Consider the following 26596-nt stretch of genomic DNA (forward strand, 5'->3'; position numbering starts at 1 on the left):
AATTTGATTTTATAATTTAATTCAACAAAAACAATTAATAAAAAACTAACAGGGTGTCGTCCTTCCTCCCTAAGCCTTTGTATCACTTCTCATTACTGTTCATTAAATCAATGTTATCATGAGGTTCACAATTTTTTTTTTAATATATATACATTTTATTTTCCTTAGAAAATATTAGGGAAACGTTTTTCTTGGTGTTTGTTTTGGAAATTCTAAATAGCTTTTAAAAATATTAAGGGCCGGACGACACAGCGGTTATATTAATTCAGTATGGGCGTATTTGACACTAGCTTACAAACTAGGATTTCTTTCTAAGCTAAAACCCAATTTGATCATTTTAAGGCTGACTGAATAAGTCTGAGCCGTTTTCTCAATATTTTGGAATATTTTTGATCTAAGGATTGTGGCGCTACTTATTACTTCACTTGAAAGTTTGGTCAAGCAAATCAAGTGTTTATGTTTTAGAAATTTAAATACTTTGCCAGTGTCTGCTATCTTTTCTGTGAAAAATCCAGCTTATTATTTGCTCATAATTGGTTCTAAGACACTGGAAGAAAACTACGTCTGTCTACCTTTTCGATCATAAATCCTATGGGGAATGCTAGATTGAAGGATTTTTTTTTTTTTTTATTGGTAAAAGCCAAGATTATATAACTTTAATAACCCACTGATTACAAGAGGATTGGGATATACTCGTTGTATGCTTCCAAAGGATTTTGGTATTTGCGCACTTTAGGAAATGGTTTCAAAAACTTTTTTTTTTCTACTACTCAGGAAACTCAAGCTTCAGGAAACTCAGAAGTCGCTATTAGTCCAGATAGACTGTCTAGCTTCAGTGTTTTTTTTTTTTTTTTTTGTTTTTTTTTTTTTTTTTTTTTTTTTTTTTTTTTTTTTTTTTTTTTTTTTGCATTATGTATTACAAGCAGTTCTTCATTTATAAGTTTCCGAAATTTTCACTGCAACTAGTACCAGACGTTTTTATTTTGTTTGAAAGGACGTGAAGAGGGCCCTCTTTCTGATATTGATAATACCCTAACTTACCATCTTTATACAGGAGTGGTCAGTAAATCCTTAACTAATGAAATTCAAAACAAATTTACTTCTTAAGACTTTCCAAGGTTAAATCTGCTTGTCAACTAGTCTTCAGCATTTAAGACTAACTTTCTGACCTTCTCTTACTTTCTAACCCAAAGGGTAGGGAACTTATAAGAGTGGAAACTAACGCTAGTATTAGTTCCCTTTTACACTTCCTGGCCGAAGGGCTCTGAAACGGAGATCTGCACCGCCGGTAGGGAATATAAAGTCAAATGCAGTATTCTTTACCGTAATTTGCCCCACAGAAATAAAAAATTACGAAAACGCAAAAACACGGATAATACCAGCCAATGAAAAAAAGACAGGATAAATGTTGAGACCCTGGCTCGATCGGAATCACATTTTCACCATTGTTTGGAGAGGGCCTCATTTAATTTAGTGTTTGTCTTGTTTTTATTTGTCCACGAGACATTTATCTGTATAATAAATGTCATTTATCTCAGGAAGATCGAACAGAGGTCTCAACCGAAATGTCTGCATATTTCGGTTGAGCACATTTATCCTTCCTTTTTTCTCTGGCTGGAATTGTGCACATTTTTTCTTCGCCACAGATTTTTTTTTTTCAGTTCCCCATGTATAGCCAGTGTAGTCTTAGAAATTATTAAATGACCCTCGCCTACCTAAAGCCTTACCAATTTCTATCGCCTTCAAATGATTTAAGATCTCCTAAAATCTGCTACGTCTGAAGATAGCGAATTTAAAAAACTAAGGTTATAATCCAAAACAATTCATTCATTCAAAACTCTATTTAGAAAAGGGGAAAAACCTCAAGGCCTAGCAACTTAAAAAAGATAAAAATAAATACATTGAAAACACACTATCGGTAACAAAACATTTTCTTTCAATAAAACAACTACTAAAACAGAGTTGTGAATCCTCACTTGACAAAGGCTTTATACAATAATGGCGACCTACAAGTTTCTTTATCTTCTTCTAGTATAAACAGCATTTCACGAACAGTCGGTTGCTTAAGTTTTGGATGATAAGGCACTTGCGTTAAATAACAATGCTATAAAGTCGCACACGGGAAAAAAAGCTAAATTGGACAGGCGTAATTGTACATTTAAAAAAACTGGGATAGAGGGTGAAATTTCTATTTTAAAATAAGCTTCAGTTTCTACAGATCAAAGTTGATTATTTGCACCATATGGTGCAATCCTACGTCACATATGCACAAAAATACACTTGTCTCATTTCTAAGGTCATGCCAAACAGAAAAACTTGAGGGGTTGTATATATGAACTCTTTAAAAATGTTAAACTCAAAATTAATTAAGAAATTAAACCATCATATTGCTTTTTGAGCTTCCGAATACAACGTCTTAAAAATGTTTGTATATATTTAAATATAAAATCTTTTTTTATTAGCCAGCTTTTACTAACCAGACTAATTACACACAGATTAAGATACATGTCAACAAATTTGGTAGCTATAGACTTTAGAAATGCCGATATTTAAGCTGAATAACTTTGAAACTGCTGCTTGAAATGAGAGAATTGATAACTATTTGGGTAACCCGTCCAAGGTAACCAAACCACTAGTCAAGGAACCTTGATTGAATTGTCAGTTACTCTGGACTAGAGTTCGATTTTTGCCAAGGCGTTACCATGTGTCTCGCATTTTTCCACTGAGCATGAAGTCGACGTAATAGCTAGTCGGATTCGTTGGCAAATCCGCCAAATCACTTTTTAGAGCGTAAAGACGGTATAATTCATGGGTCACTAAGAGAAGTGGCCTAATAATGGCATAATAAAATTCATCCTAATAATGGTTTTCTACTGTCCCTCCATAATGTAAACCATCCAACGTAAGAATGTAAAACGGTCTATGATTTGCTAGCTCAAAAAGGCTGCACTAACCAGGAAGTTTTTATTCTAACAGATTTTAAGTAAACCAATTATAAACAGGCCTACTTAGCCCATGCGTAACCTCTGTAATGCTGCCATAGACAGATGAACAGAAATATATAACGATGGATCAATAGACCCCCATAACACAACAGCACCATCAATAGATACCCTTTTCTTTGCTCTTTTCTATATTTTACTGTTTCTGCTTTATTTAATTTTTCTATTTCTATTTTATACTCTGCATTCATTGCATTTAGAACCAGCTATTCGTGGTAACAAACTATAATTAAGGAGTGACTCGGCCCAATACTAACCAAATTCTAAGGAATTTCGATAATAATTAATACATTGGTGAAAGAATTGGCTTCATATGCTGGTTCCAAATAAATAAAATTAATTAGATTGATGTTATCCATCAAAAGCTACGAGTCTGAGAAAATATGTCACATTTTCTAAATGGTTGAAATACCTCCAAAATTAAAGCGACATTAGCAAAAATCACATCAGATTCAGCATTTGAGAGAACCCTGTTGTTGAGGTTTTAACCTCCTATCTAAACAATATAGAATTTTGTATTTTTTGCCATTTACATAAATAGATTCAATTAAAATTTCGTCAAGACAAACAAACGGAATGTCGCTAAGTCAATTTCCAATCAAAAATAATATGAAATTGAAAGCAAAAATTCTCCAGCAGATTCTACCAGCACAAATAAGATGCTTTAGTTTTATCGGAAATAAAATGTTGCGTAAGGCTAATTCTGATTTGAAACAGTTGCGAATAAAACATTCACACACAAAGGCGTTTATTTTTTGGCAGCGTGAAAGGCCAAACAACGTAGAAAAAAAAGACACTTCAACGAAAACGCCAAGTACGGGAAAGTGTGTCTTAGGATTTAAACACGACAAACTTAAAATAAACTACCCAAAATAGTTAATTTTTAGTCATATTTTGGTGTTGTAGTTACGACAAAAAATCAAATATAAGGCCGTGGTATATTCCATCGCAGAAAAAAAGCGGACTTTCAAATAGCTATTCAGGTTTAACTTTCCATCTTCTTACACCTGCTTTTATAAACCTAACTGTCGGAAAGAGGAGCCAATCAAACATTCACCCTTAGACATTTCTCTGAAAGGGTGTAACACCAAAAGACGTTTACTTCTGGCGGTTGATGTGTTGGTTTTATTTAAATAAAACCCTTATAATTATATATATTAAAAAATCAAAACTAGAAAAGAAATGCTTTATTTTCTGACATAAATATTTTTCTTTGCATCTGTCACTATTCTTTCTAGTTTATTTCTTAAACAATAATAATAATTTTACTTTCCCCTCTCTCACACAAAAAAAAGAATAAAGCGGAACAATAAAAAAAAGAAAACGAAACCAAGAATACGTCATCACAAAAAAATTAGGAAATAATTTCTTCAAAATCCACAACCAAAAAGGCAAAAACTCACAAAATATTTTTCACCCTTCAGCACAAAATATTTACACCCGTTCAGCACTTTTTTCAGAAGTTGACACAATGTCAATTGGGTGTACCACATTTTGGGAATTTCAAACAAATGTGCTATCATTTTTGGAGTGTCTCATTGAGTGAACACAAATTTAGGATTTAGTTTCACGGAGATGATATTTATGAATTATATTGAAATAAAAAAAAAATACCTGAGTGACTCCGGTTGCTCCCGCTTCTAATTTTGGCCTCTTCCTAAGGCCGATGGCTTGCAACGCTGTACGATTGGCTTCCGCTTGATGCATCTCTTCCATCTCCACACGTTGCATCTATAAATGAAAGAGGCAATTAATAAACAAGAAGAACAAAACAAAAATCATTAAGACAAAGCACAAATTAGACATTTTTTGAGGAATTTAATTTTTCCAATAAACAGCATTTCCCATTAATGACCATGTTTAATATAAAGAAAAATCGTGATATAGCCATAAATGGTATCACCATAACTCCACAACATCATTTTCTCATTTCTTTGAGAAAAAAAAGCTATTATCAAACTTTTATAAATTAGAAAATGGACCAACAAGTGCTTGAATTTATAATAAGTTAGGTAGAAATTTTAATTTTGTTAAAAAAAAGAAGAAATTGAACAGGTTGAAAGAGAAACAATTTTACTTCTCTTTTTTTTAGGCAAGGATTAACTTTCATACCTTTATGATCATTCCAACAAGCAGGGGCATATCCAAAGGGTGGGGCTACCGGGCTTACAACCTACTTCCCAAAATTTTTCTCTGACTCGTAAATCGGTCGTAAAAATACAGGTAAAAGACAATATCTCCTTCACACACACACAAAAAAACCAGTAATTTTCAAATTGGTCTCAAATGTATAAAAAAAGACCATTACCCCACTCCCCCAGAACCAAATTTGTTTTGGTAAATGCGTCCCCCTCCTCCCCGCAAAAATACTGGATATGGCTTTCTCAGCCGGATTTGGAGGTAATCATAAATGTGAATAGTTTCTATAATAGTCAGAGCAGAATTCCTGGTTGTTTTAATCCTCGCCAAATACCACTTCTTGTGACAAATCATCGGTGATACAGTGACGATAAGGCTGCCACAAATACACACGTTCAAGCTATGTTCACAGCTTCAAACTTTACGCTCTCTTATTGAGTTCTGATTTTCCTTAAGTTTCTTAAACGTTGCACCAGACTACACTCATCCCTCAAAAAAAGAGGGATAAGTCACCCACCACTCACCAGCGACCTGCAGCATCTAATCCTCAGAACCAGCAATAGAAAGAGAACTTCTTTCTCCAATCTCAGATTAGTCTTTAATGGTGTTTTTTTTTTTTTTTTTTCAGCGTCTGTCCAAAGGGATTGACCCCGAGTGGAACTTAGGCAGTCATTACTTGTTTCAATCCAATTTTAGCAGCGCATTCCAAGAAAAAACCAGTACCCCTTTCATTACAAAAAAAAATATTAATCAAAATATCCCGCTAGTTTTTCTTCTTCTTTTTTTTATTGGATGACGGTGCAGCCCATTTATTCATTTGCTTTGCACCCCCCCCCCCCCTGCCCACTGCTTTTATAGGATCTCTTTTTAATTTTTTAATTAACATTTTCCAGTTAAATTATTGACTGACTAATGATTATCCATTCTGATTTTTCTGCTTTCGTTTTGGCATTCTTTGCCAGTTTTCTAATTTTTGTGTTTTTATGATATTTCGATACTCTGAAATCCAAATTTGGCCCTTCAGAGCTTGTGAGAGTGTAATGTGATTTTGAAATACATTGGATCCAGTATTGATCCCAGTATTGATCCAGTCTTTGACCTATATAGACCTAAACTAGTTTTATTGTTTGGCCAGTTTTCAACTTTTTGGATAGTTATTTCATTGCGCAACGATTGCCTTTGAATATAGTTGGATTTATCTGGTTTTTGTCGGCCACTAACGACAAAATTTTTGAGAAAAGCTCGAAGGCCGGTACGAGGGTAAATAAGAAAGGCATATCGAAGGTAAGCCTTTGGCATAATATTTAATACACTAAGATGAGCGTAGAAGGTATAAAACAAATGATAAAGGAGATGCAAAGTCTAAGAGCCTCAGTAAATAAAATAGAGGTTTTGGCTGAGGGAATTGAAGGCCTCATGACGGTTTTTTCGGAATTTTCTTGCAAGTTAGAGGAAACCAACAGAGCAATTAAATTGGAGATGGCGGGTCTGGCATTAAGCTGCTCGACTGTTAATGAAGATTTGCGGAAAACCCAGTCCAAGATAGATTTTCTTGAAAAAGAATTAAAGAACATGAATTTGATTATATACAAATTTGACCCAAAACATCTAGGACCCAGTCTAGCGTCAGATATTTTGTCATACTTAAATGAAATTGTCCCGAATTTGGATCTAAAGAGGCGAGATATAACACGGAAAGAGAACGTATGGCTCGAGATAAGCTAAAACCACTTCTAGTGGAGGCTAGGTAAAAAACTATGCCTGCTAAATTAAGGGGGGTGAGCCTAATATTACAGGACAAGAACTTGACCTATAATTTTGAGGATGAGAAAATAATTGAACTAAGAGGCCCAAGTGTTAAAGATATGGTCCCAATAGCTCTGGGAAAGTTTCAAGGTCAGAGCCGTCAGTCCCTTGACCATGAGACTTCAACGCGTAGCAGGTTAGCATCTACAGGTAGCTTGCAAGGATATTTTTCAGCCAATGAAAATGAATTGGACGATCCAAACACGGAAATTCGAACCACAACGGCAGTTATTGCACTGAAAACTACGGTTGCTTTGAAGATGCCCAGGGTGCCTGAACCACGGGCCAAACGCGACCATGCTAGGATAATAAGTCCAAGTGACGATCAAAATCAGCCTAACAGAAAGTCACAAATAGTGTGAGTGCTCAACTAGGAAGCATCAATTGAGGGCAGTGGTCTTGAGGTGAGGGCAAGAGATGGTGAAAGCGTGTCAAGAGAGCAGCCGAGTCAAGGGACTATAGTAACCGTTGGTGATGAATAGGAAACGGGAGAATATAGTGTGGTTACAAAAGTCCAGGTGGGATAAGAGGTATGTTATAGGCTGTTTATATATACCCCCTGAAAATAGTTCATACAACATTTTAATCAGAAAGACCTAACAATTATTTCGTAGGAATGCATGTGTTTGAAAAAGAACATTTATAAATAAAAATGTTGTGGTCTTCAAAGACTATAATATTTAATTTCTTAGAATATTGTCCATACTTTCCGAAATGCCACGTTATCTTTCAGCAATTATTATAGGTAGCGCTAAATAAATATCTATGCCCAACAGTATTAGATGAAGAAATAATGCTACTTAATATGCCGATTTTTGGTTGGTACTGTAATGATAATTCATCTGTAATGTCTGCCGAGCTAAATGCCATAATCATGGCATTAGATTTCCTCGTGGTTAATCAATATATGAGTGTTAATATTAAAAATATTATAATATATTCTGACTCGTTGTCAAGCCTTGACCTTCTTTCGTCAGCTTCTCAAAATAAGATGGATATTGACACATTTCTTTGTCTTAGGATTATTGACATTTTTGCTTTAAAAGGTATTTTAACTCATATCCAGTATATTCCAACCCATTCGGGTATAATAGGTAACCATAAGGCAGAGGAAATAGCAAAAAATGCTTTAAATATTGACCAGCCAAGTGGGAGACCAATCCCCATTAGAGATAGGCTATTTACCGCTGGAGACTTACAGAGGTACTGCTAAATAATAAGAATCCTACCCTATCGCCTTTCCAAGATTTATCATAGAATTTGGTCAGGTTCAAATGGGCTAAACTTTCAGGCATTTTCATATTAGATCCCTAATTCAAGTGGCAAAGTTCCCTCGTCCCCCCTTTGCAAGTCATGTAGTCTTAAGAATGAAACAATAGATCACTGCCTATTTGAATGTAATATGCTGACGTCTGCACAGTATAGGCTACCCTGTGATGTAAAATGTTAGAATGCTTCAAACACCACAAAATTCCACTAACAGCCAAGAGTCTTGCTGACCATACTCTCTTGCAGAGCACAGAGCTCAATATATATTCTCTTATAATTCAACTGTTGGTATCAAAATATATACTTCAAGAAATCTGAGCAGATGCAAATCATATAAGACAAACCAGCTCCATAGCTCTGTTAATCCCACAGAGTAAGCCAAAAGGAAAAGGGCTAAATAGTATCAACTGAAAAGCCTGTCTGCTGATTCAGAAGAAGAAGGTTGGTTCAACTGCAAACATACCCCCCTAATGAGTTAATTATATAAGTCTTGCATTATAGTCAGCTTTTGATTGCCATCATATTTTCTATTTAATAGAGAATCTATTTTTTAGCTTTTAAAAATCCCCCTTTCAACAAGACTAATAATCTGTAAAGTGGGTTTGCTTTCAGGTAAAATTACCTATAGAGCAAAGTGTATTAATCTTTAAGCCCTGCAGGCAGCAGGGCAAGGTCTGTATTCTATATTTATTCAACAAAGAGTGATAAAACTATAAAAACCTCAAACAAGGCTAAATAAATACAGGTTCCAAAATAAATATAGTTCCAAGGTCAATTTATTAATATAATATGCATAACATATAAAATACACTGGGTCACCATGAAAAGACAGAGCTTGTGATTATGGTGACTCCATTAATTTTTACAGCATAAATAATATTAGTTGAAGATCCAATACCCAAGTCCACAGCCCACCACACAAAGCAGAATGACAAAATAATTACCACAATAACAAAACAATCAAACAAACTTGCACAGAGAATAACATCATGAGCAATCAGAGATAATGAATGAAAAAAATATTGACAAAAAAATCCATAGAAAAAAGAAAGAAAAAGATTAATGGTGAAAAGCTTCTAGGAAAAAAAAAATCAAAAGCTCATGTCTTATTATGTTAAATGATTTAGTATCATCATATACAGTATGAAATTTTCTCCATGTGCTTGTTACCATTTTCCTTGGTGAAAATCTCAATCACTCCATTATAAATCAAGTAGAAATATGCTGGTCCTTGTGCCAAGTCTCATAATGATGAAGTCACCTTATCAAATTCAATAGGCTCTTTATAAATGTGGCTGTAAACCATGAATTTTGTTTTGGCTATGTTTAGTGACAATCAATTAGCCTTTAACCACTGAACCAATGGTATTAAAACTCCCTCCATCAGAAGAGTTGCAAAAATCATTAATATAAATCAGGAATAGCAAGGGACCAAGAATGGACCCCTTTGGGATGTCAAACTTTTCTGATTGATGACAAGGCATAGACAAGGAATCATTAATTGGGGTTACCTGATACCAACCATGTAAATATGATTTCACAAAATTCAGGGCTGGAATACCACAACTATCTAACTTATGCAGCAATATTTTATGACAAATTGTGTTGAAAACTTTTTCTAAATCCAAAAACAGCATTGCAGGAAGAAGCCCTTTATCTAAACATTCATGAGTATTCTGCAGCATGGCAAGAACTGCAAGCTGGGTCATATTTTTTACCCATAAAATGAGTTTAAAAAACTCATTTTTTACCCAGATAGATTTGAGTAGACCTAGTGTTATCCATAATTGCTTTGGGACATTATATTTATTTCTACAAATTTTAACCTCAGGGCAACTATCATCAAGAGCCAGGTGGAATTTTTCTAAAGAAGATTATGTAACAACATCCATATTATTGCAATCCAGAAGATTGCAATTGCAATTTAGAAGATAGAAGATGCACTGTTTCATATTCCATTAGGTCAATATTAAAGTCACCCATTAGCATCACCTCACGACCAGCCAATGACTCTACAAACTTTTCAAAAATCACTAGGAAATCATTAACTGATGACAAAGGTGGCCTATATACAACACATGCTTGTACAGTTTGTAGCCCTAATTTAAATTCAATTGCAATAATTTCACAAAGCGTTTCTGTGCTAAGTTGCTTTATATCAGAAAGCTGCCAAAATAAAATTCCCTCTTTAATAAAAAATCTCAAACCCACCTTACTCTTAGTTGACCAATTTTTTGCTGTAAAAATGTAACCAGGAACTTTAACATTCAGTACAGTTATTTCATTCAAAAAGATTCACAAACACCAAGAATACTGACAGATTTTAAAGGGAGTAAAGTAAGTATTTTGTTCATACTACTCAGAAGACCTTGGGTGTTCACAAATCCAATTCTCACATCATTTGGGATCAGTGTTTTAGCAACATCATGTAAAAATGAATAACAAGCTGATGGAGAATTATTTACAACTGAATTATTGTTTTCATTATCAAAAATACTGAAAGATTTGCAAAAAGAAGGAAAATTAAGTGGCCTTGTCTCAAAAGACATCAATCTACCACTCCCTGGCATGTCCAAATGATTGTCAATCATGTAAACTTACCATTATTGCATCCTGCCCTGGGCAGCTGAACTGCAAAGCCTGGAATATTGGACCTCCAATCTACTGAGTAGGCTACCAATAATAACTAAAAAGCATGCATGATTTTTGAACTGATGTTTTAAAAATAAACCAAAATACAAAAGTGGAACAAAAAAGAAAATAAACCTTTTGAGAAACATAGTTAAACGTTAGGCAATCTTAGAAGAAAAACAAAAAAAAACCTTTTGTAGCCCACACAATGACAATTAGATTAGTCACTGTCATCTATGTCCAACCACTGCTCATTTGATGCATTGCAATACTCCAACTTAAGAACAGTGCCTATTTGCCTTAGTTATATATACATGTATTTTTGTTTAGTTTTTTAAAGCCATAGCTTTGGCAAGCAGCTGGGCCCTAATTGCATTTAAGGTGGGTGGCAAATCAGTGCAAATACATAGTGCTGAACCTTTTAGTTTACCCACTGATAGTAAGAATGTCCAACTCCTTGCTGCAAGAGAAGACAACAGGCAGTTAAATAGGTTTCTTGGCATTGGCACATACAGAAACTTTGCTTTGTTTTTGCTTGACTCTGAATGATTTAGTAATCAGAATATTGTCTTTAATCTCCAGAGAACTTCTGAGTAAATCCTGAAGATTCTGCTCAATGGTTTTGTCATTTTTTTCTTTTCTTAAACTGTGCACAACAAGATTAAGCTTATGGTCTTTAACTTCTAGTTCCAGTAATTGCTGCTCCTGATGTTCAATTCTCAAGTTCAGTTCAGAGATTAATTTGTCCTTTTCTGAGAACTCTGAATTCAGCAACTAAATTTAATACTTTGTTTCAGAGAATTGTGCAGATAACTGACCTTTAATTTCCGATTGTGATGAAGAAATGGCCACAGGCTAAGCTTCAAGTTTTGAAGACAAGTCCTTAAGAGCTTTCTACAGAGTAATCTGGGTGACTGACATTATCCTTTAATAACACAATAATAGCTGTCAAGGTTAAATCACATTAAATGGACACAAGCCCCACTTGCTTGGCTATGCTATTGCTCACACTAATTAACTAGCAAATCAAACAAATCTAATTTTCTTTGTACATTTTCACAGCAAATCCTTTGTTTACTTGGCACAAAGCCACACACAGGTTGATCGGTATTTGTTCAAGTGATGTAGTTGATGTGATTCAATCTTCACACTTTCATGATAATATATCCTTGTATCTTGAAAAAAATAATCCGATTAATTTAATAGTCAAGGCTGATAACGAGTAGATTAAAAAGAATAAATGTAGATATGGAAAGACTGGTATATTATACTATCATTGCAGGATTAGGGTAGTGTAAAATCTTAATCTTGTTACCTTATCTTATTGCCTATTATATTACTATTCTTATTACCTTTGAAAGTTGATGCCTAGTGAGTTTTATCTTTCAGAAATTGATATGGAAAGATGTCTGAAAGATTCAAAAGAAATGTGGGAGACAACACCCAAAAGTGCTACATATAGAAAGTATGAAGCCAAGAAAGAATCCATCTCTGTTTTTGACGCAAATGGACTATCTCCAAAAACTCCAATTGCTAATGAACAAGAGGATATGGTAGGTTTTTATTTTAATTAAATATAATATTTTATTCATTTGAGTATGATATGTTTTTTTTATATATTAAAATTACTATATACCTATAATACTAAGGAGAATTGAGTAGGGGTGCCACATCAGTGATTTATCAATAGTTTGGGTAATTCTTTTCTCAGGAAGGGCATTTTCTGTTGGTGGTGTTTGCAGTTTTTGCCTAGACTTTTTGGTAAATTTGAAGTGGTCAAATACTTTTTTCTGCTTATTTCATTGGAAATCGTTGAAAAATAGAAACTAACAATATCATTGTAAATTAAAAAGAAAAAGACAGTTTCACTGAAATACTTTGTAAATTTTCTATTTAGAAAAAAAAATTAAATTTTTTATTAAAAGAAAGAAGAAAATTATTTTGGTAGTTCTGACAAAAATTGCGAAAAGATAGATAAATGTGTGAGTTCGAAGTTTTAATGATTAAGATTTCAAATGGTTTTACTTCTTTTGAGAAACGTGTGAAATGAAAAAGTGACAAAGTCATAATGAAAAGAAGCTATGCAAATCAAAATTTTGCAAGTTAAAATTCCTCCAATACAATATTGGGAGTCCTTCAGTAAAAAGGATTCAAACGTATATGGTAAATTTCGAAAAGCTTTAAATTATTTTGGTATTTGTGACAAAAAGAGTAAAAGAGATACCGATCTGGTAAATGAATTTAGTTATATGTCGTTCAAAAGTGATACATCAAAAATTATACTATAAACTTTTAAAAATTTTGAAGCATTTGATACTCTTGCCAAAAAATTTAGTAGTTTGCAGTGTTCATAATGTGTTGGACAGTTTAGTGATTTTGTTTCTACCAATACAAAGAAAAAACAATTGACGAAAAGAGCCATAATAAAAGGGTATAATAAAAGAGCCTGAGCCATGTGCTTTTATTACAGTTTTTGTGATTTTGTTGTTATTTCTTTTACTATTAACAACTCAATGCAGCACCAAGCCGCCTGAGACAAGCACATCTGCTTACACTCTCTTCTGTTCATACCATTAGGGGACAACCTTCATTCGTTTAGCCCTAGGTTTGGCCAAAAGTATAATCTTTGGTGATTTATTATCCTACATCCATAAAGCTTGGCCTATCCATCTTAGATTTTCTTTCAGTATGACCTTAAAAAGTGGAATCGAACCAAATTAATCATACAGCTTATTGTGTGATACGCGGTCAGTCAAACGAGCTCATAAGACTATTCTTAGACAATTCCTCCTGAAAACATTTGAAAAATCTTTCTTTTCAGAAAGAGCCTTTCAAAAGACCCAAGTTTCATAATCTTCCAATATTTTTCTCTTAATTCACAGACGTATCTTCCTATTCTTCCAAACTTTTTTTATATGTGAAAAAGCACCCTGTGCCTTGGCTATTTTGCTTTTGACTTTGCTATTTGGTTGTCGTCTTTTGGCTCACATTTTTTCTAGTCTAAGCGGAATAGTTTTCTGAATATTAATTTTAAAGCCTATTCTTGCACCCTGATCTTTCAATGTTTCTAAATATCTATTAATTTTCCTTACATTTTAACCTAAGACACTCACACTGTCTGCATGATCTAAGTGTAGAAGAGTTTGATCTTCCCATTTGATTCTATATTCTTCCATAGCCTTTGCACTGTTCCTTACTACAAATTGCATATAAAAAAGCTCGTAAAAAACAAGGATTCGGACATGACTCTGCTTAACCCCTAATTTTACATTAAACCAACTACCAACCTCAGCTCCTAGCCTAACATTAGAAATAGTATTCTCATACCACTCAGTCAAGATTTTAACTAATAAAGTTATTGATATCACCTACTAAGGGGCGTCATCACCTTTTTCCTTAGAGGCGAAGCAGCTAAAACATGCCTTAAACTGAAATAAAGGATAAATGTAGGATTGTAAATAAAGGATTGTAGTCATGACAGTGTCTGTATTGAAGTGATCAAAAACAGTATTTCGTTTCAAGAACCATCGACTTTAGTTTTCATAAAACTAACGATAATGACTTGTCAGGTTTGGTCTTTTAAGAGACTACAACCGACGAAATATTATTATGCCGCGAAGTTGTAAAATTTTAGAATTAAAAGCGTTAAGAAGTGTTTTGTACGTTGAGATTGATCTTTCGTCACATTCTCGTTATATTTTTCTTGCAAAAAAAGTACTAGATTTATCTTGCTCAGTAACAAAAGATGCTGAAATTATTATCATACTGTCAGAGAGAACTAAAATGGCAGGACAGTTGTGATTTTTTTTGTTAAAATGGCGATTGTAATCCTTTTCAGGTTTTAATCAAAGCCTGAAACTTGATACGCATCCCTTCACTTGACTTGAACTAGCACATTTGAGTATAAGTTTTATCCTGGGTCACCGGCAGGTGCTCTAAATCGTCCTTTTTGACAGACACTTCAGCCAAAATTCCCTGTAATTGGAAGTTCAGAGTTCACAGAGTACCAAATACTTCACATACCTCGAAACATGACTTTTTAAATTATTTAGGAATTAAAAATAAACGCATAATCATCCCAACTGACCATTTATTGCTACATTTTTATTTTTATGTAATAGCACAATAAAATATCAGCAAAAATTGGGCGCAGATAATGGAAACTTCTGGCATTCACTCTCGTTGAAGTTACTGATTTTAACCCTCTCGCCCATCCACCCAATATACCATACATCGCCCGCTCAATATGGAACCTAGCGACGTTTGGGTGCACATAGAAAAATTGTGAACGAAAGCTTAATAGCTTTGTTTGATTTGTGACCTTGTGTTGGGTTTTTTTTTTTTTTTTTTCTTATCAGATGAAATTCTGCAATTTTAGTGCTTCACAATGGTATCGCTAGTCTTACTGGCCAATGAGTTCAAATTTATTTCCTCTCGAAAGCCAAGATTTCATTTTTAAATTGATCGGTTATTCAGTCTATTAATCTACTTATACATCCAGGACCGCCATTACTTTTGGCGATTGAGGGAGAAGATAGTACATCATGAAACCATTTATAGTGCTTTTAAAAAACTAAAGTACACTAAAATAGACGTATAGTAAATACTATTTTTTAAATTCATGTTATTATTGTTCATTTCTGTGCTGCAATACTTCAAAAAGTTTTGAATTTCTCATAATAAAGTGCATTTTTGTTAGATTTGGACTCAAACTTTAATGAAAGCCGATTAAGGAGAGCCTATGATGTGATGAACAATAAAAGGTTAAAAAAGACGCTACAATCAACCCCCTTTCTCCCATGGTCGGCTAGATGTTGTGTGTTTGTAATTCTAAAGATTTTATTGTTACCGATACTAAAAACATCTATACTAATTAAAGTTTCATGGATTGTTTGGGTGGTTTTCATAAAAATAGACATTGATTTAATGTCTTTACAGGTTTGTTAAATTTTTTTGTCCCTTTGAAACTGAAAAAAAAAGATGGTGCTAACAAAAGTTTCATGGATTATTTCAGAGATTTTGACATAGAGAGCGATCTTCTTGTTACTGGTACTTAAAAAAAAGCTATACTAGAGTTTCATATTAGATTTTCATGGATTATTTTGATTGTTTTGACAAAAAAGCAAAAAAAGGCATAGACATGGCGTGTTTTTAGTTTTAGGGATTTTGTTGTTACTGATACTAAAAAAAAACTAGTAAAGTTAATGCGCAAGCAACAATATAGTAACATTTATAAATAAAAAGGACAAGGTTTGTAAATCGTACTGTTTTTTTTTGTGACTTTAATACCACACTTGTATTTACGAAGCGGAAAATTGAAATGCCAAGCAATTGGTTTGAAAAGCTTGTACCAACACTAGTTTGTTCCCAACAATTCTGCACTATGTCTTTGTTCCTTTTGCCAGATTCCTGTTACTGGTGGAAAAACAGCTCTTCGAGATTTCCATATTTTCTAGATTAAAAAAAAAAAAATATGCCTCTTGACTCTGATTGGTTATTCGGAAATTTTACACTTGAAAGTTGGACAATGTTCAACTCGGGAATTCCGAGGGAGCCTACATAATTGGCGCTCTAGTCCTGCTGGAGCTTGACTTTACCGACAATGTAACCCAAATGTAAAGTTCCTTGACTAGATTCCAATGAAAGATATACAATGACAAAAAGTAAAAACTGTAACGTAAAGTCTTGAAATTTTCGGCATTTTTGACACAGAAGGCGACAAGAGATGCGGTGAGTTTTTGGTTTCAATGGGTTTTTTTTTTTTTTTTTTTAATAATATACAAAATAACTATGCAAACTAAAATTTATGAACATTCCTAAACCCTATGCTGTATTATTGTTCAATGACTGGATATCTATATATATAAAAATAAGTTGTCTGTCTGTGGATGTGTGGATGGATGTGTGGATGGATGTGTCAGGTGACGTCACCTGAAAAAACTGGATTAGGTGACGTCAAAACTGAAAAAACTAAAAAAAGGCAAAAACTACAAAAAAAACTAAAAACTAATAAAAAAAATAAAAAAGCTAAAAAACTAAAAAAACTATAAAGGTAAAAACCAATAAAAAACTAAAAAAAAAACTGAAAAAACTAAAAAAAGGCAAAAACTACAAAAAAAAACTAAAAACTAATAAAAAAAGTAAAAAAGCTAAAAAACTAAAAAAACTAAAAAAACTAAAAAAAGGTAAAAAACTAAAAAAATAAAAAATAAAAAAAAACTAAAAAAAAGGAAAAAACTGAAAAATAAGCTAAAATAAAGGTAAAAACCAATAAAAAACTAAAAAAAAAAAGGAAAAAACTAATAAATGACGACACTCAAAGAGAAAGCGACCAGGACAAAAAACTAAAAAAAAAGGCAAAAACTACAAAAAAACTAAAAACTAATAAAAAAAATAAAAAAGCTAAAAAACTAAAAAAACTAAAAAAAGGTAAAAAACTAAAAAAACTAAAAACTAAAAAAAAACTAAAAAAGGTAAAAACTAAAAGAACTAAAAAAGAAAAAAATAAATGACGACACTCAAAGAGAAAGCGACCAGGACAAAAGGAATGTTCGATTAGCAATCAACAAAGCACCGGGACACAGGGAGTATAAATGACGACCAGGACACAAGTAAAAAAAAAAATTAACAAAACTAAAAAGAAGGTAAAAACTACAAAAAAACTAAAAAGAAAAAAAAACTAAAAACTAATAAAAAAACTAAAAAATCTAAAAATCTAAATAAACTAAAAAAGAAAAAAAAAGGAAAAAAATAAAGGAGAAAAACAAAACTAAAAAACGAATGTATATACAGACCGGTACACCGGGATACAAATGACGACCGGGACACAGGGAATATAAATAACGACCGGGACACAGGGACACAACTACAACGGGGACACCGGGGGAAACAGGGGGATATAAATGACGACCGGGACAAAAAAACTAAAAAGAAATAAAAACTAAAAACTAATAAAAAAAACTAAAAAATCTAAAAATCTAAATAAGCTAAAAAAGAAAAAAAAAGGAAAAAAATAAAGGAGAAAAACAAAACTAAAAAACGAATGTATATACAGACCGGGACACCGGGATACAAATGATGACCGGGACCCGGGACACAGGGAATATAAATGACGACCGGGACACAGGGACACAACTACAACGGGGACACCGGGGGAAACAGGGGGATAACCTGACAATCTATTTATATGCAAAGACAATGGGACAGCAAAGAATGTTGTATATTCGCAAGTTTTACGTAGTTAAAACCATATATATATATATATATCTATATTCACAGGTGGGACATAGGGACACAACTACAATGGCGCGTAACTATTATGGCGCGTAACGACTTACGCGCGCGGGGGGGCTTGGGGGGGGCGCGAAGCGCCCCCACCAACTAGGTGTTGGGGTGGCGCGAAGCGCCACCCCAACAGCTAGTATATATATATATATATCTATCTATATTCACAGGTGGGACATAGGGACACAACTACAATGGCGCGTAACTATTATGGCGCGTAACGACTTACGCGCGCGGGGGGGCTTGGGGGGGGGCGCGAAGCGCCCCCACCAACTAGGTGTTGGGGTGGCGCGAAGCGCCACCCCAACAGCTAGTATGATATAGAGAGAGGAAACTACGAAAGGGGCATTTATCCCTCCCATTTACATTCCCACCACTCTGATTTTAAAAAGCGGACCTACCGTTTCCGTATTTTCATTGAAAATACCATTTTTCTGTTATCTACATTGGAAAAAAAAATTAATCTTCCCCGCCACTATATTTTTTAAAAATGCATTTTGCCCCCCCCCCGTCCCTCCTCAATAGTTTTATGAATTGGTCACACCGGACAGAACTCTTAAATTTCGGTGGGATGTCTCGCTTGGTCTTGTACCCAATTGCTTTTCCTAACCAGCCAACCTAAGGTAAAAGCATATATGTAGCATTATTTATCAATTAAAGGTTGGATAACAGAATTTCCGAAACTGTCTTGATTTTCAAAAAAAAAAATGGAATGAAAATATTTTTGAGCCTACTGCAAGTAAAAAGAAATGAAATGGAACTGTGTATTGACTCTGGAAGTAAACTATCTCAGTCAAATTTTAGGAAGAGTAATAGTATCATATTTGTGCCTTATAGGGACTTCGTACCGGTACCCTTACCTGATCAATATGGACAATGCGTGGGCGCGGGGCATTCTGGAGCAGAACTGAACTTCGTAGGAGAAAGGGTCTTCAAATTGTAATCAACAAAATATCTACCGAAAGAGTGTTTATAATAGTTAAAGCAGCCTTTAGTGTAACCATTTTATCATTGCTTCATGGATATAAATCTTATTTCTGGAGCTCTTTAATCCCAGGGTAAATTTGTAACAGAAGTATGTTCTCTATGAAACAAAGTTGCATGCGTTGTCCTGCAGCTCCTCGCTGCTGTTGGCACCGGTGGTGTAGTTAGACCTTAGATCCTACGATACGAATTCGAAAGAGCTTGTACATTGATCGTCTAGCTGATGGTACACACGCCGTCTGAAGCACAAAGGATATATCCCAAGAAAGTGTTGATTTCTCACCTTATGGTGAGAAGGCCGAATTGAATCAAAGTGTTGCATTTAAAAGCAAGCTTTTCAAACTTTTATTTAGTTTCACCTATTTTTAGGCCGTTATATCAGTTCCGCTGAATGAACTAAAAGCAGAGAAGTGTTTACGAATAAGTGCTGAAGACCTTCTCATTTATCTAAGTAAGAATGAAGTACTTCCGCTAGACATCCGTCAGCCACAAGAGTAAGTGAGATCTATATTTAATTATTTTTTCGTGCCTTGTTTCAGAATAATATAGTTAATTACAAAAACATATAACAGGTAACATACAATATAGCCCATATTGTACCAATAATTCAAAATGACTTGGAATTTATTTTGAGCGAAATTCTCATTCCACTACGGAAATAATTTTAACTTCTTGAGAGGCTCTCTCTCTTCCTCCCTCTCTCTCCCTCCCTCTCTCTTCCTCCTGCCCTCTCTCTAAATCTATCTCCCTCTTTCTCTCTCCTCGCACTCTTTCTCACTCTCGTTATCTCTCTTTCATATATTTCATGTATCCTAGTTACTAAAGTTCTAAATAGAAAACAAGAACTCATAATCACGTTAACAGCTTGTTATATTCAATGAAATTTTAAAACGAAAAAAAAATCGTCGTCAAGATAAGCCTACTGGCTTTGACTTCTGATATAAAAACATACTCAGTGCAACAGCCAAAAAAGCTTGAGTTAAAATCAGCAAGCCCTATATGGCTAATCGCGTGGCTCTTTCGATTGGTAGAGTTATATAAATTACTAGATCTCTTCATATTTAATTGTTCTGTTTCGAAAAATACTATTTGCCGTAATTTGCCATGCTACTCAATACTTCAAACTTTAATTCGGCAAATCTTTTAAAACCTATGTATGGAAGGAATCAAGATCAACTTGTGTTTTGTGTCTCTAATTTTAAAGTAATTCCCTTTTTTCAGCTATAGTCGTGGCTCTTTATCTGAGAGTATCAATTTGCCATTCTCAAATTGCTTCGATAAATCAACGGAAGAAATCACTAAAATACCTACTGAAGTTAGAGCTACTAAGAAAATTGTTTTAGTGATTAGTGGTGGACGAGGTCACATGGCTGCCTGCCTAGTTGCATCTGCTCTCTTAAAGGCTGGAGTAGCACGAGTGTGCACATTGCATAAAGGCATTGATTCTCTGAGGAACTCAAACGCTTTAGTGCTACCGTCCTAGGAAGTATTAGTGATATATTCTAGTGTAGGCAAAAGTTCTACACATTGTGTAAAATATATGGGCAAGTTTTCTGAAAAGCCACTCTTAAAATAAGTTACCGCATGTATGGATTTTTTTTCCTGTAAGATTTTTTTTCTCTTCTTCGTTGTTTTTATAGATTGCCTGTTTTCACTGTAAGCTCCTTTTTTTTAAGTTTATTTTTCATGGTATGCACCATGTGAAGGATCTTTTGTTATATAAAAAACCCGAAGAAACTCAAATGTCATTGTACTACATGAACCTTCCTAAGAACCCCCACTCATCTAATTTGTGATTGGGAAATATTTTGAGTTCAAAAACTTAAAAAGGACGGCAAAATCGTGGAAAAATAAGATAGAAAGCGACAATGAGTTTTTTTTTTTTTTTTTTTTTTGTGTTCCTCAGATTTCATTTGTTTTTTTGTCGTTTTATTTTCAGTCCAAGAGGAAAAGTATAACTTTGACTTTTTTATGCTTACCTCATTCAAAATTGAAAATCTGGTAAATCAAAATGTTAATAGCCACTTGGTGATGAAGTAGCTTACATATGTAACAAAAAGTGTTTTTTGTATGTTTGTTAAATAGTGATAAGTTATTGATTCCTGTCTATTTTATTGATTGTAGACCTGTTTTCAGTGTTATACATCATTCTCAGTTTAGACTGTAATGTTGTAGTGTTTATTTTTGTGTAATTTGGCGGTTTGGACATCAAAACTATTAATTTTGATTATTTACGACATCAACTATGAATGTTAAGTTTATGTTAATGTTAAGAATGTCAGGTTTGTTTCAGGTGACTCTTGTCTTTTTTTTTGCATTGCTCTCAGCATTGTACATCCGTCTTAGTTTGAACTACATTTTCGTAATGCGATTGTTTTTTTTTTCGTAGTTTGGCCGCTTTGGACTCTCATAAATATAAATTTTTACTGTCTACGACAATTGTCGTCTCACAATATTGAATATCAAATTGACAAACCTGGTCAAGTTTGTTTCCCAGCCCAATTTTTCAGTTGCGAAGAATTTAGGGGAGGAATAGGAAATTCCTCCCCCCCCCCCTGACCAAAAAAAAACCTGAAACTACGAAGGACAGTGAAAATGAAACATATTTGTTTGAATTCGCCAAGCAGGAACTTATATATCCATATATATATATATATATATCTCTAAAAATTGGAGGAAATAGGGATTTCAATTTTCATTGAAAAAGACATCCATATTCAGGCGTGCAGTTTTTCAGTAGTAGCGGGGGCCAAAAATGTTCGTGAAAAACAGCAAAATAGAAATTTAAAACATTTCAATGTAAAGTCCTAACATCTTAAGAAATTTAGCTCTCCTTTGAAGGTACAGTTATCTTTGGGCTTCACATATTTTTGATGTTTTAATTTCTACTGACGGAAAGTATTGTCAAATTTAACTAGTTTGTTTGTATTATTTATTGTCACAGTTCAACGCGTCAGCACTGACAAAAACGGGGCTACTTCAGTAAAAGCTTCATAATTTTTTAAACAACTAATTGGAAAATCTTAGAAAATTACGGTTTTTCCGTATGAATAGACCTACGATGGTTCCATGGGGCAGAGAATGTTTTTTTCATGTCATTGGTACTTGAGAGACTTTTACAAAACAATTGGGGATGCTAGAAAGAATTTGATTATATTTTTGAATCTAAGGTATGAAGTTGTATTATGAGATATATACTGAACAATTCAACTTTTTCTTGTACGTATTTATAAATTTCACTCTTAAGTTGCTTGTTTGATTAAAAGCAATGCGTCAGTTAACATTAAATATGCTTTCAAAAAGAATAGTTGTTACTTATGAGATATATACTGAATAATTCAACTTTTTTTCTTCTAAGCCTACTTATTTTTGAAATTCCACTCTTAAGTTCCTTGTGTGATTCGAAGGAATGTGTTTGTTAGTATTAAACATGCTTTCAAAGAGAATAGTCGCTGTAGGTTTCTATATAGAAACCTCTTTGTTCTTGTTAAGTTATGGATTTTCTATTAAATCGTGAAGAATCGTTTAAAAAAAGATCTTACAATTCATTGGATGTTCTTTTTTATGTTGCTGTTTCTTTTTGTTTGCCATGATTGAAGTTTTTCTTATGCACTCTTTGGAAGGAAGTTTTATTTGAAGTAATATCTTTATTTATAGATTTAGGCTATTATATAATCTTTTGATCATAATGGCGAAAGTATTCTTGTGCACTTTTAAAATAAATTGTTATTTCTAGTATATGTCTCCTTTTAAATGGAGCCTTTGCAGTAGAAAGTTTCTTTGTTTTGACTCTGAAAATGCGTCAAGGGTGCGTTGAATTCATCGATAGGGGTATTCTAAAGGAATAAGGCAATTTTTTCGTTGTTCAAAGACTATAGACTACATCGTTTTGAAATGCCATACTTTTGGCCATTCCTGCTCTCCATACCACCACTTCCCCTTCTTTTTCTTCCAAAGTTATGGAGGTCCACCTATGTAGAAATGTAGAAGTCGATATGCCATTCAACGTTCATGTAAGTCAATACAATCTTACGTTCCAATAAGAACACTTAAAGGGGCTTTGAAACTATATTTCTGGTGCACTTTTTAAAGAAGAATTTTTTCTCTGGTTTGGATGAGGTTTTAATACGATACATCCTGTAGTCTAGGAATACCAAAATCTAAGGATAATGAAAAAAATATGATTTTTCTTGGGGAGGGGGGGATATATAAGAAGAACAATTATGTACCAAAGCCACACTGAACCTTTCAGTTTTATTTTCAGTGTCCGAAACACAATTACTTTCATTTTTCTTTCTGTTTTGATTGTTACGGATGGCTATATTTTGTTTTTATTTGCCATATTATAATTTCTGTTATATAGTAATTGTGCTATTATTTGAGTTTTTTGTGAATTTTTATAGCCTCTATGTTTTGTTGTTTGACAACAAGCTGTCAGTAGCTTTTGCTAAAACTGAATTTCTTGTTTCTGGTTGTCATTACCCTCCCGATTCAAAAATGCAGAATGGCCCAACCACAATTTCTGCTCTGTATATCTCAAGTACCTCACTGCTTGCATTTGGAATCTTGCGCAAAGTATCTTACTACAGTCTCCTTCAGAAAGGGGACCTAAAGTTCTTCAGTTGCAACTTTTTGCGGCACTTGGTATCTACCAAGTCACATATAGCGATCACAGATTCTGTCGGTCTGTCGGTCCCGGTTTTGCTAGTTTAGGCACTTCCAGGTAAGCTAGGACGATGAAATTTAGCAGGCGTATCAGGAACCAGACCAGATTAAATTAGAAATTGTCGTTTCCCTGATTCGACCATCTGGGGGGTAGTGGGGGGACGGTTAAATCGGAAAAAATAAAAAAATGAGGTATTTTTAACTTACTAACGGGTGATCAGATCTTAATGAAATTTGATATTTAGAAAGATATCGTGTCTCAGAGCTCTTATTTTAAATCCTTACCGGATCTGGTGACATTGGGGGGAGTTGGGGTGGTGACCTAAAATGTTGGAAAACGCTTAGAGTGAAGGGATCGGGATGAAACTCGGTGGGAAAAATAAGCAGAAGTCCTAGATACGGGATTGATATAACCGGAAAAGATCCGCTCTATTTGGGGGAGTTGGGGGGGGGGAGGTTAATTCTGAAAAATTAGAAAAAAATGAGGTATCTTTAACTTACGAAGGAGTGATCGGATCTTAATGAAATTTCATGTTTAGAAGCACCTCGTAACTCAGATCTCTTATTTTAAATCCCGACCGGATCCAGAGTCTTAGGGGGGGGGGCGGAAATCTTGGAAAACACTTAAAGCGGAGAGATCAGGATGAAACTTGGTGGGAAGAATAAAAACAAGTCTAAGATACGTGACTGTCATAATCGGACTGGATTCGGTGACATTGAGGGGAGTTGGGGGGCGGGGAACCTAAAATCTTGGAAAACGCTTAGAGTGGAGGGATCGTGATGAAACTTGTTGGAAAAAATAAGCAGAAGTCCTAGATATGTGATTGACATAACTGGAACGGATCCGCTCTATTTATTGGAGTTTGGGGAGGGGGTTTAATTCTAAAAACTAGAAAAAATGAGGTATTTTTAACTTACGAAGGAGTGATCAGATCTTAATGAAATTTAATATTTAATATTTTACTTTTTTTAAGTAACTCAGATCTTTTATTTTAAATCCCGACAGGATCCAGTGTCATTGGGGGGAGGGGTGGAAATCTTGGAAAATACTTAAAGCGGAGAGATCAGGATGAAACTTGGGGGGAAGAATAAAAACATGTCCAAGATACGTGACTGACATAACCGGACCGAATCAGCTCTCTTTGATGTTGTTGGGGGGGGGGGGGGTAGCAATTCGAAAAAATTTGAAAAGATGAGGTATTTGTAACTTACGAACGGGTGGTCAGATCTTAATGAAATTTTATATTTAGAAGGATCTTGTGCTTTAGAGCTGATGTTTAAATCCCGAACAGATCCGGCGACATTGGGGGGGTGTTGGAGGGGGAAACCAAAATTCTTGGAAAATGAAAATTGAGGTATCTTTATCTTACGAATGGGTGATCGGATCTTAATGAAACTTGATATATAGAAGGATCTTATGTTCTCCATTATCAGTTCGAATCGGATCCGGGGACATAGGAGATTGGAAGGGGGGGGGAAGAAATCTTGGAAAACGCTTAGAGTGGAGAGATCGGGATGAAACTTGATGGGAAGAATAAGCACAAGTTATAGATACGTGATTGACATAATTGGAACGGATCAGTTCTCTTTGGAGGAGCGGGGGGGGTGTTGATTTGGAAAAATTAGAAAAATTATGTGTTTTTAACTTAAGAACGGGTGACCGGATCTTAATGAAATTTGATATTTAGAAGGAATTCATGTCCCAGAGCTCTTATTTCAAATCTCGACCAGATCTGTTGACATTCGGGGAGTTGGAGAGGGAAACCGGATATCTTGGAAAACGCTTAGAGTGGAGAAATCGGGATGAAACTTGGTGGGTAGAATAAGCAAATGTCGTAGATACATGATTTACGCAACTGTACTGGATCCGCTCTCTTTGGGGGAGCTAGGGGGTGGGGTTCAGTGCTTTGGTGAGTTTGGTGCTTCTGGACGTGCTAGGACGATGAAAATTGGTAGGCGTGTCAGGGAGCTACAAAAATTGACTTGATAAAGTTGTTTTTTCCCGATTACACCATCAGGGGGGCTGAAGGGAGAGAAAAAATTAGGTATTTATAACTTACGAGTGGGTTAGGAGTCTTCCGGCTTCGTCACAAGTGCCATATGAGCTCTTGTTCTATAATAAAGTGACCAGGATTCCCGTAAACACCAGCCTTGACTTTCTCTGTATCTGTATTGTTGGTAGGGGCTCGTCTTCAACGACTATACTGGAATCTGAAGATTTGTTGTTTACAGGCTCATCTACGTCAGAATCATCACTCCTTCTGCAACTCTTGTTACGAGAAACATACTACTTACGCTGTTTTTTTTTCCAAACAGTAGAAAATATTTTCCAGCATCTCAAAAGTTAATTTTAAAGGGGAAAGCAATCATTCATTTTTGAAGCAATCGTCGATAGTTCTTCGACGAAATCAAATTTTCTACTCTATACTGTTAACAAAATTCAACACGCTTTTATACCACCTTTAGTTTGCCTATAGTTTTGAACTGAGATGAACTTTTTGCCCTCCGTAAACGTCCACGTCCTCTCCAATGTAAACACAGCTTATTTTCAAATATATAAACACAAAATATGCACATAACTTATTACGTTCTTTTCATTACTTTTTTTTCCATTTTCAAAAAGATTGATTTTTTATTTATTTATGGCGCCAATCATGCACGACAGACGCCACCTTTTGGGGTTAGCAAGGTATAATTCATCCGATAACTTATCCAGACCGCTTCAAATGGCAATCCTCCTAACTTCTGACATTATCTAAGTCTCTTAAAGCACTAATCATAAATAATCGTAGTGGCGGATAAGTAATCTTGAGATA

General features: G+C 34.5%; 2 protein-coding genes across 3 annotated transcripts in view; one reads left to right on the forward strand and one right to left on the reverse strand.

Annotated features, from left to right (window-relative positions):
- LOC136036368 (chitooligosaccharidolytic beta-N-acetylglucosaminidase-like) overlaps positions 1-26596 on the reverse strand; it is a 579146-nt gene that overhangs the window by 502874 nt on the left and 49676 nt on the right. The gene's annotated exons all lie outside the window — the stretch shown is intronic.
- LOC136036365 (TBC domain-containing protein kinase-like protein) lies at positions 7740-22850 on the forward strand. Of its 2 annotated transcripts, none has more exons than XM_065718533.1 (4): positions 7740-7765; positions 12237-12400; positions 19485-19609; positions 20337-22850. In XM_065718533.1, exons 1-4 carry the CDS (start codon positions 7741-7743, stop codon positions 20596-20598), a joined length of 576 nt encoding a protein of 191 aa, XP_065574605.1. In that variant the 5' UTR covers position 7740; the 3' UTR covers positions 20599-22850. The 2 variants fall into 2 exon arrangements, with proteins under 2 accessions (XP_065574605.1, XP_065574604.1); XM_065718532.1 differs by lacking the exon at positions 7740-7765 and adding an exon at positions 7779-7993.

The sequence above is a fragment of the Artemia franciscana genome, chromosome 15 (assembly GCF_032884065.1).
Source record: "Artemia franciscana chromosome 15, ASM3288406v1, whole genome shotgun sequence".
NCBI lineage: Eukaryota > Metazoa > Arthropoda > Branchiopoda > Anostraca > Artemiidae > Artemia > Artemia franciscana.

Bases quoted from the DNA above. Each gene is read 5' to 3' on its own strand.
- LOC136036365 (XM_065718532.1), top strand. From the start codon at position 7,795: ATGTCTGCCGAGCTAAATGCCATAATCATGGCATTAGATTTCCTCGTG. The intron at 12,401-19,484 runs GTAGGTTTTTAT...ACCTATTTTTAG, and splicing joins CTAATGAACAAGAGGATATG to GCCGTTATATCAGTTCCGCT. The intron at 19,610-20,336 runs GTAAGTGAGATC...CCCTTTTTTCAG, and splicing joins GACATCCGTCAGCCACAAGA to CTATAGTCGTGGCTCTTTAT.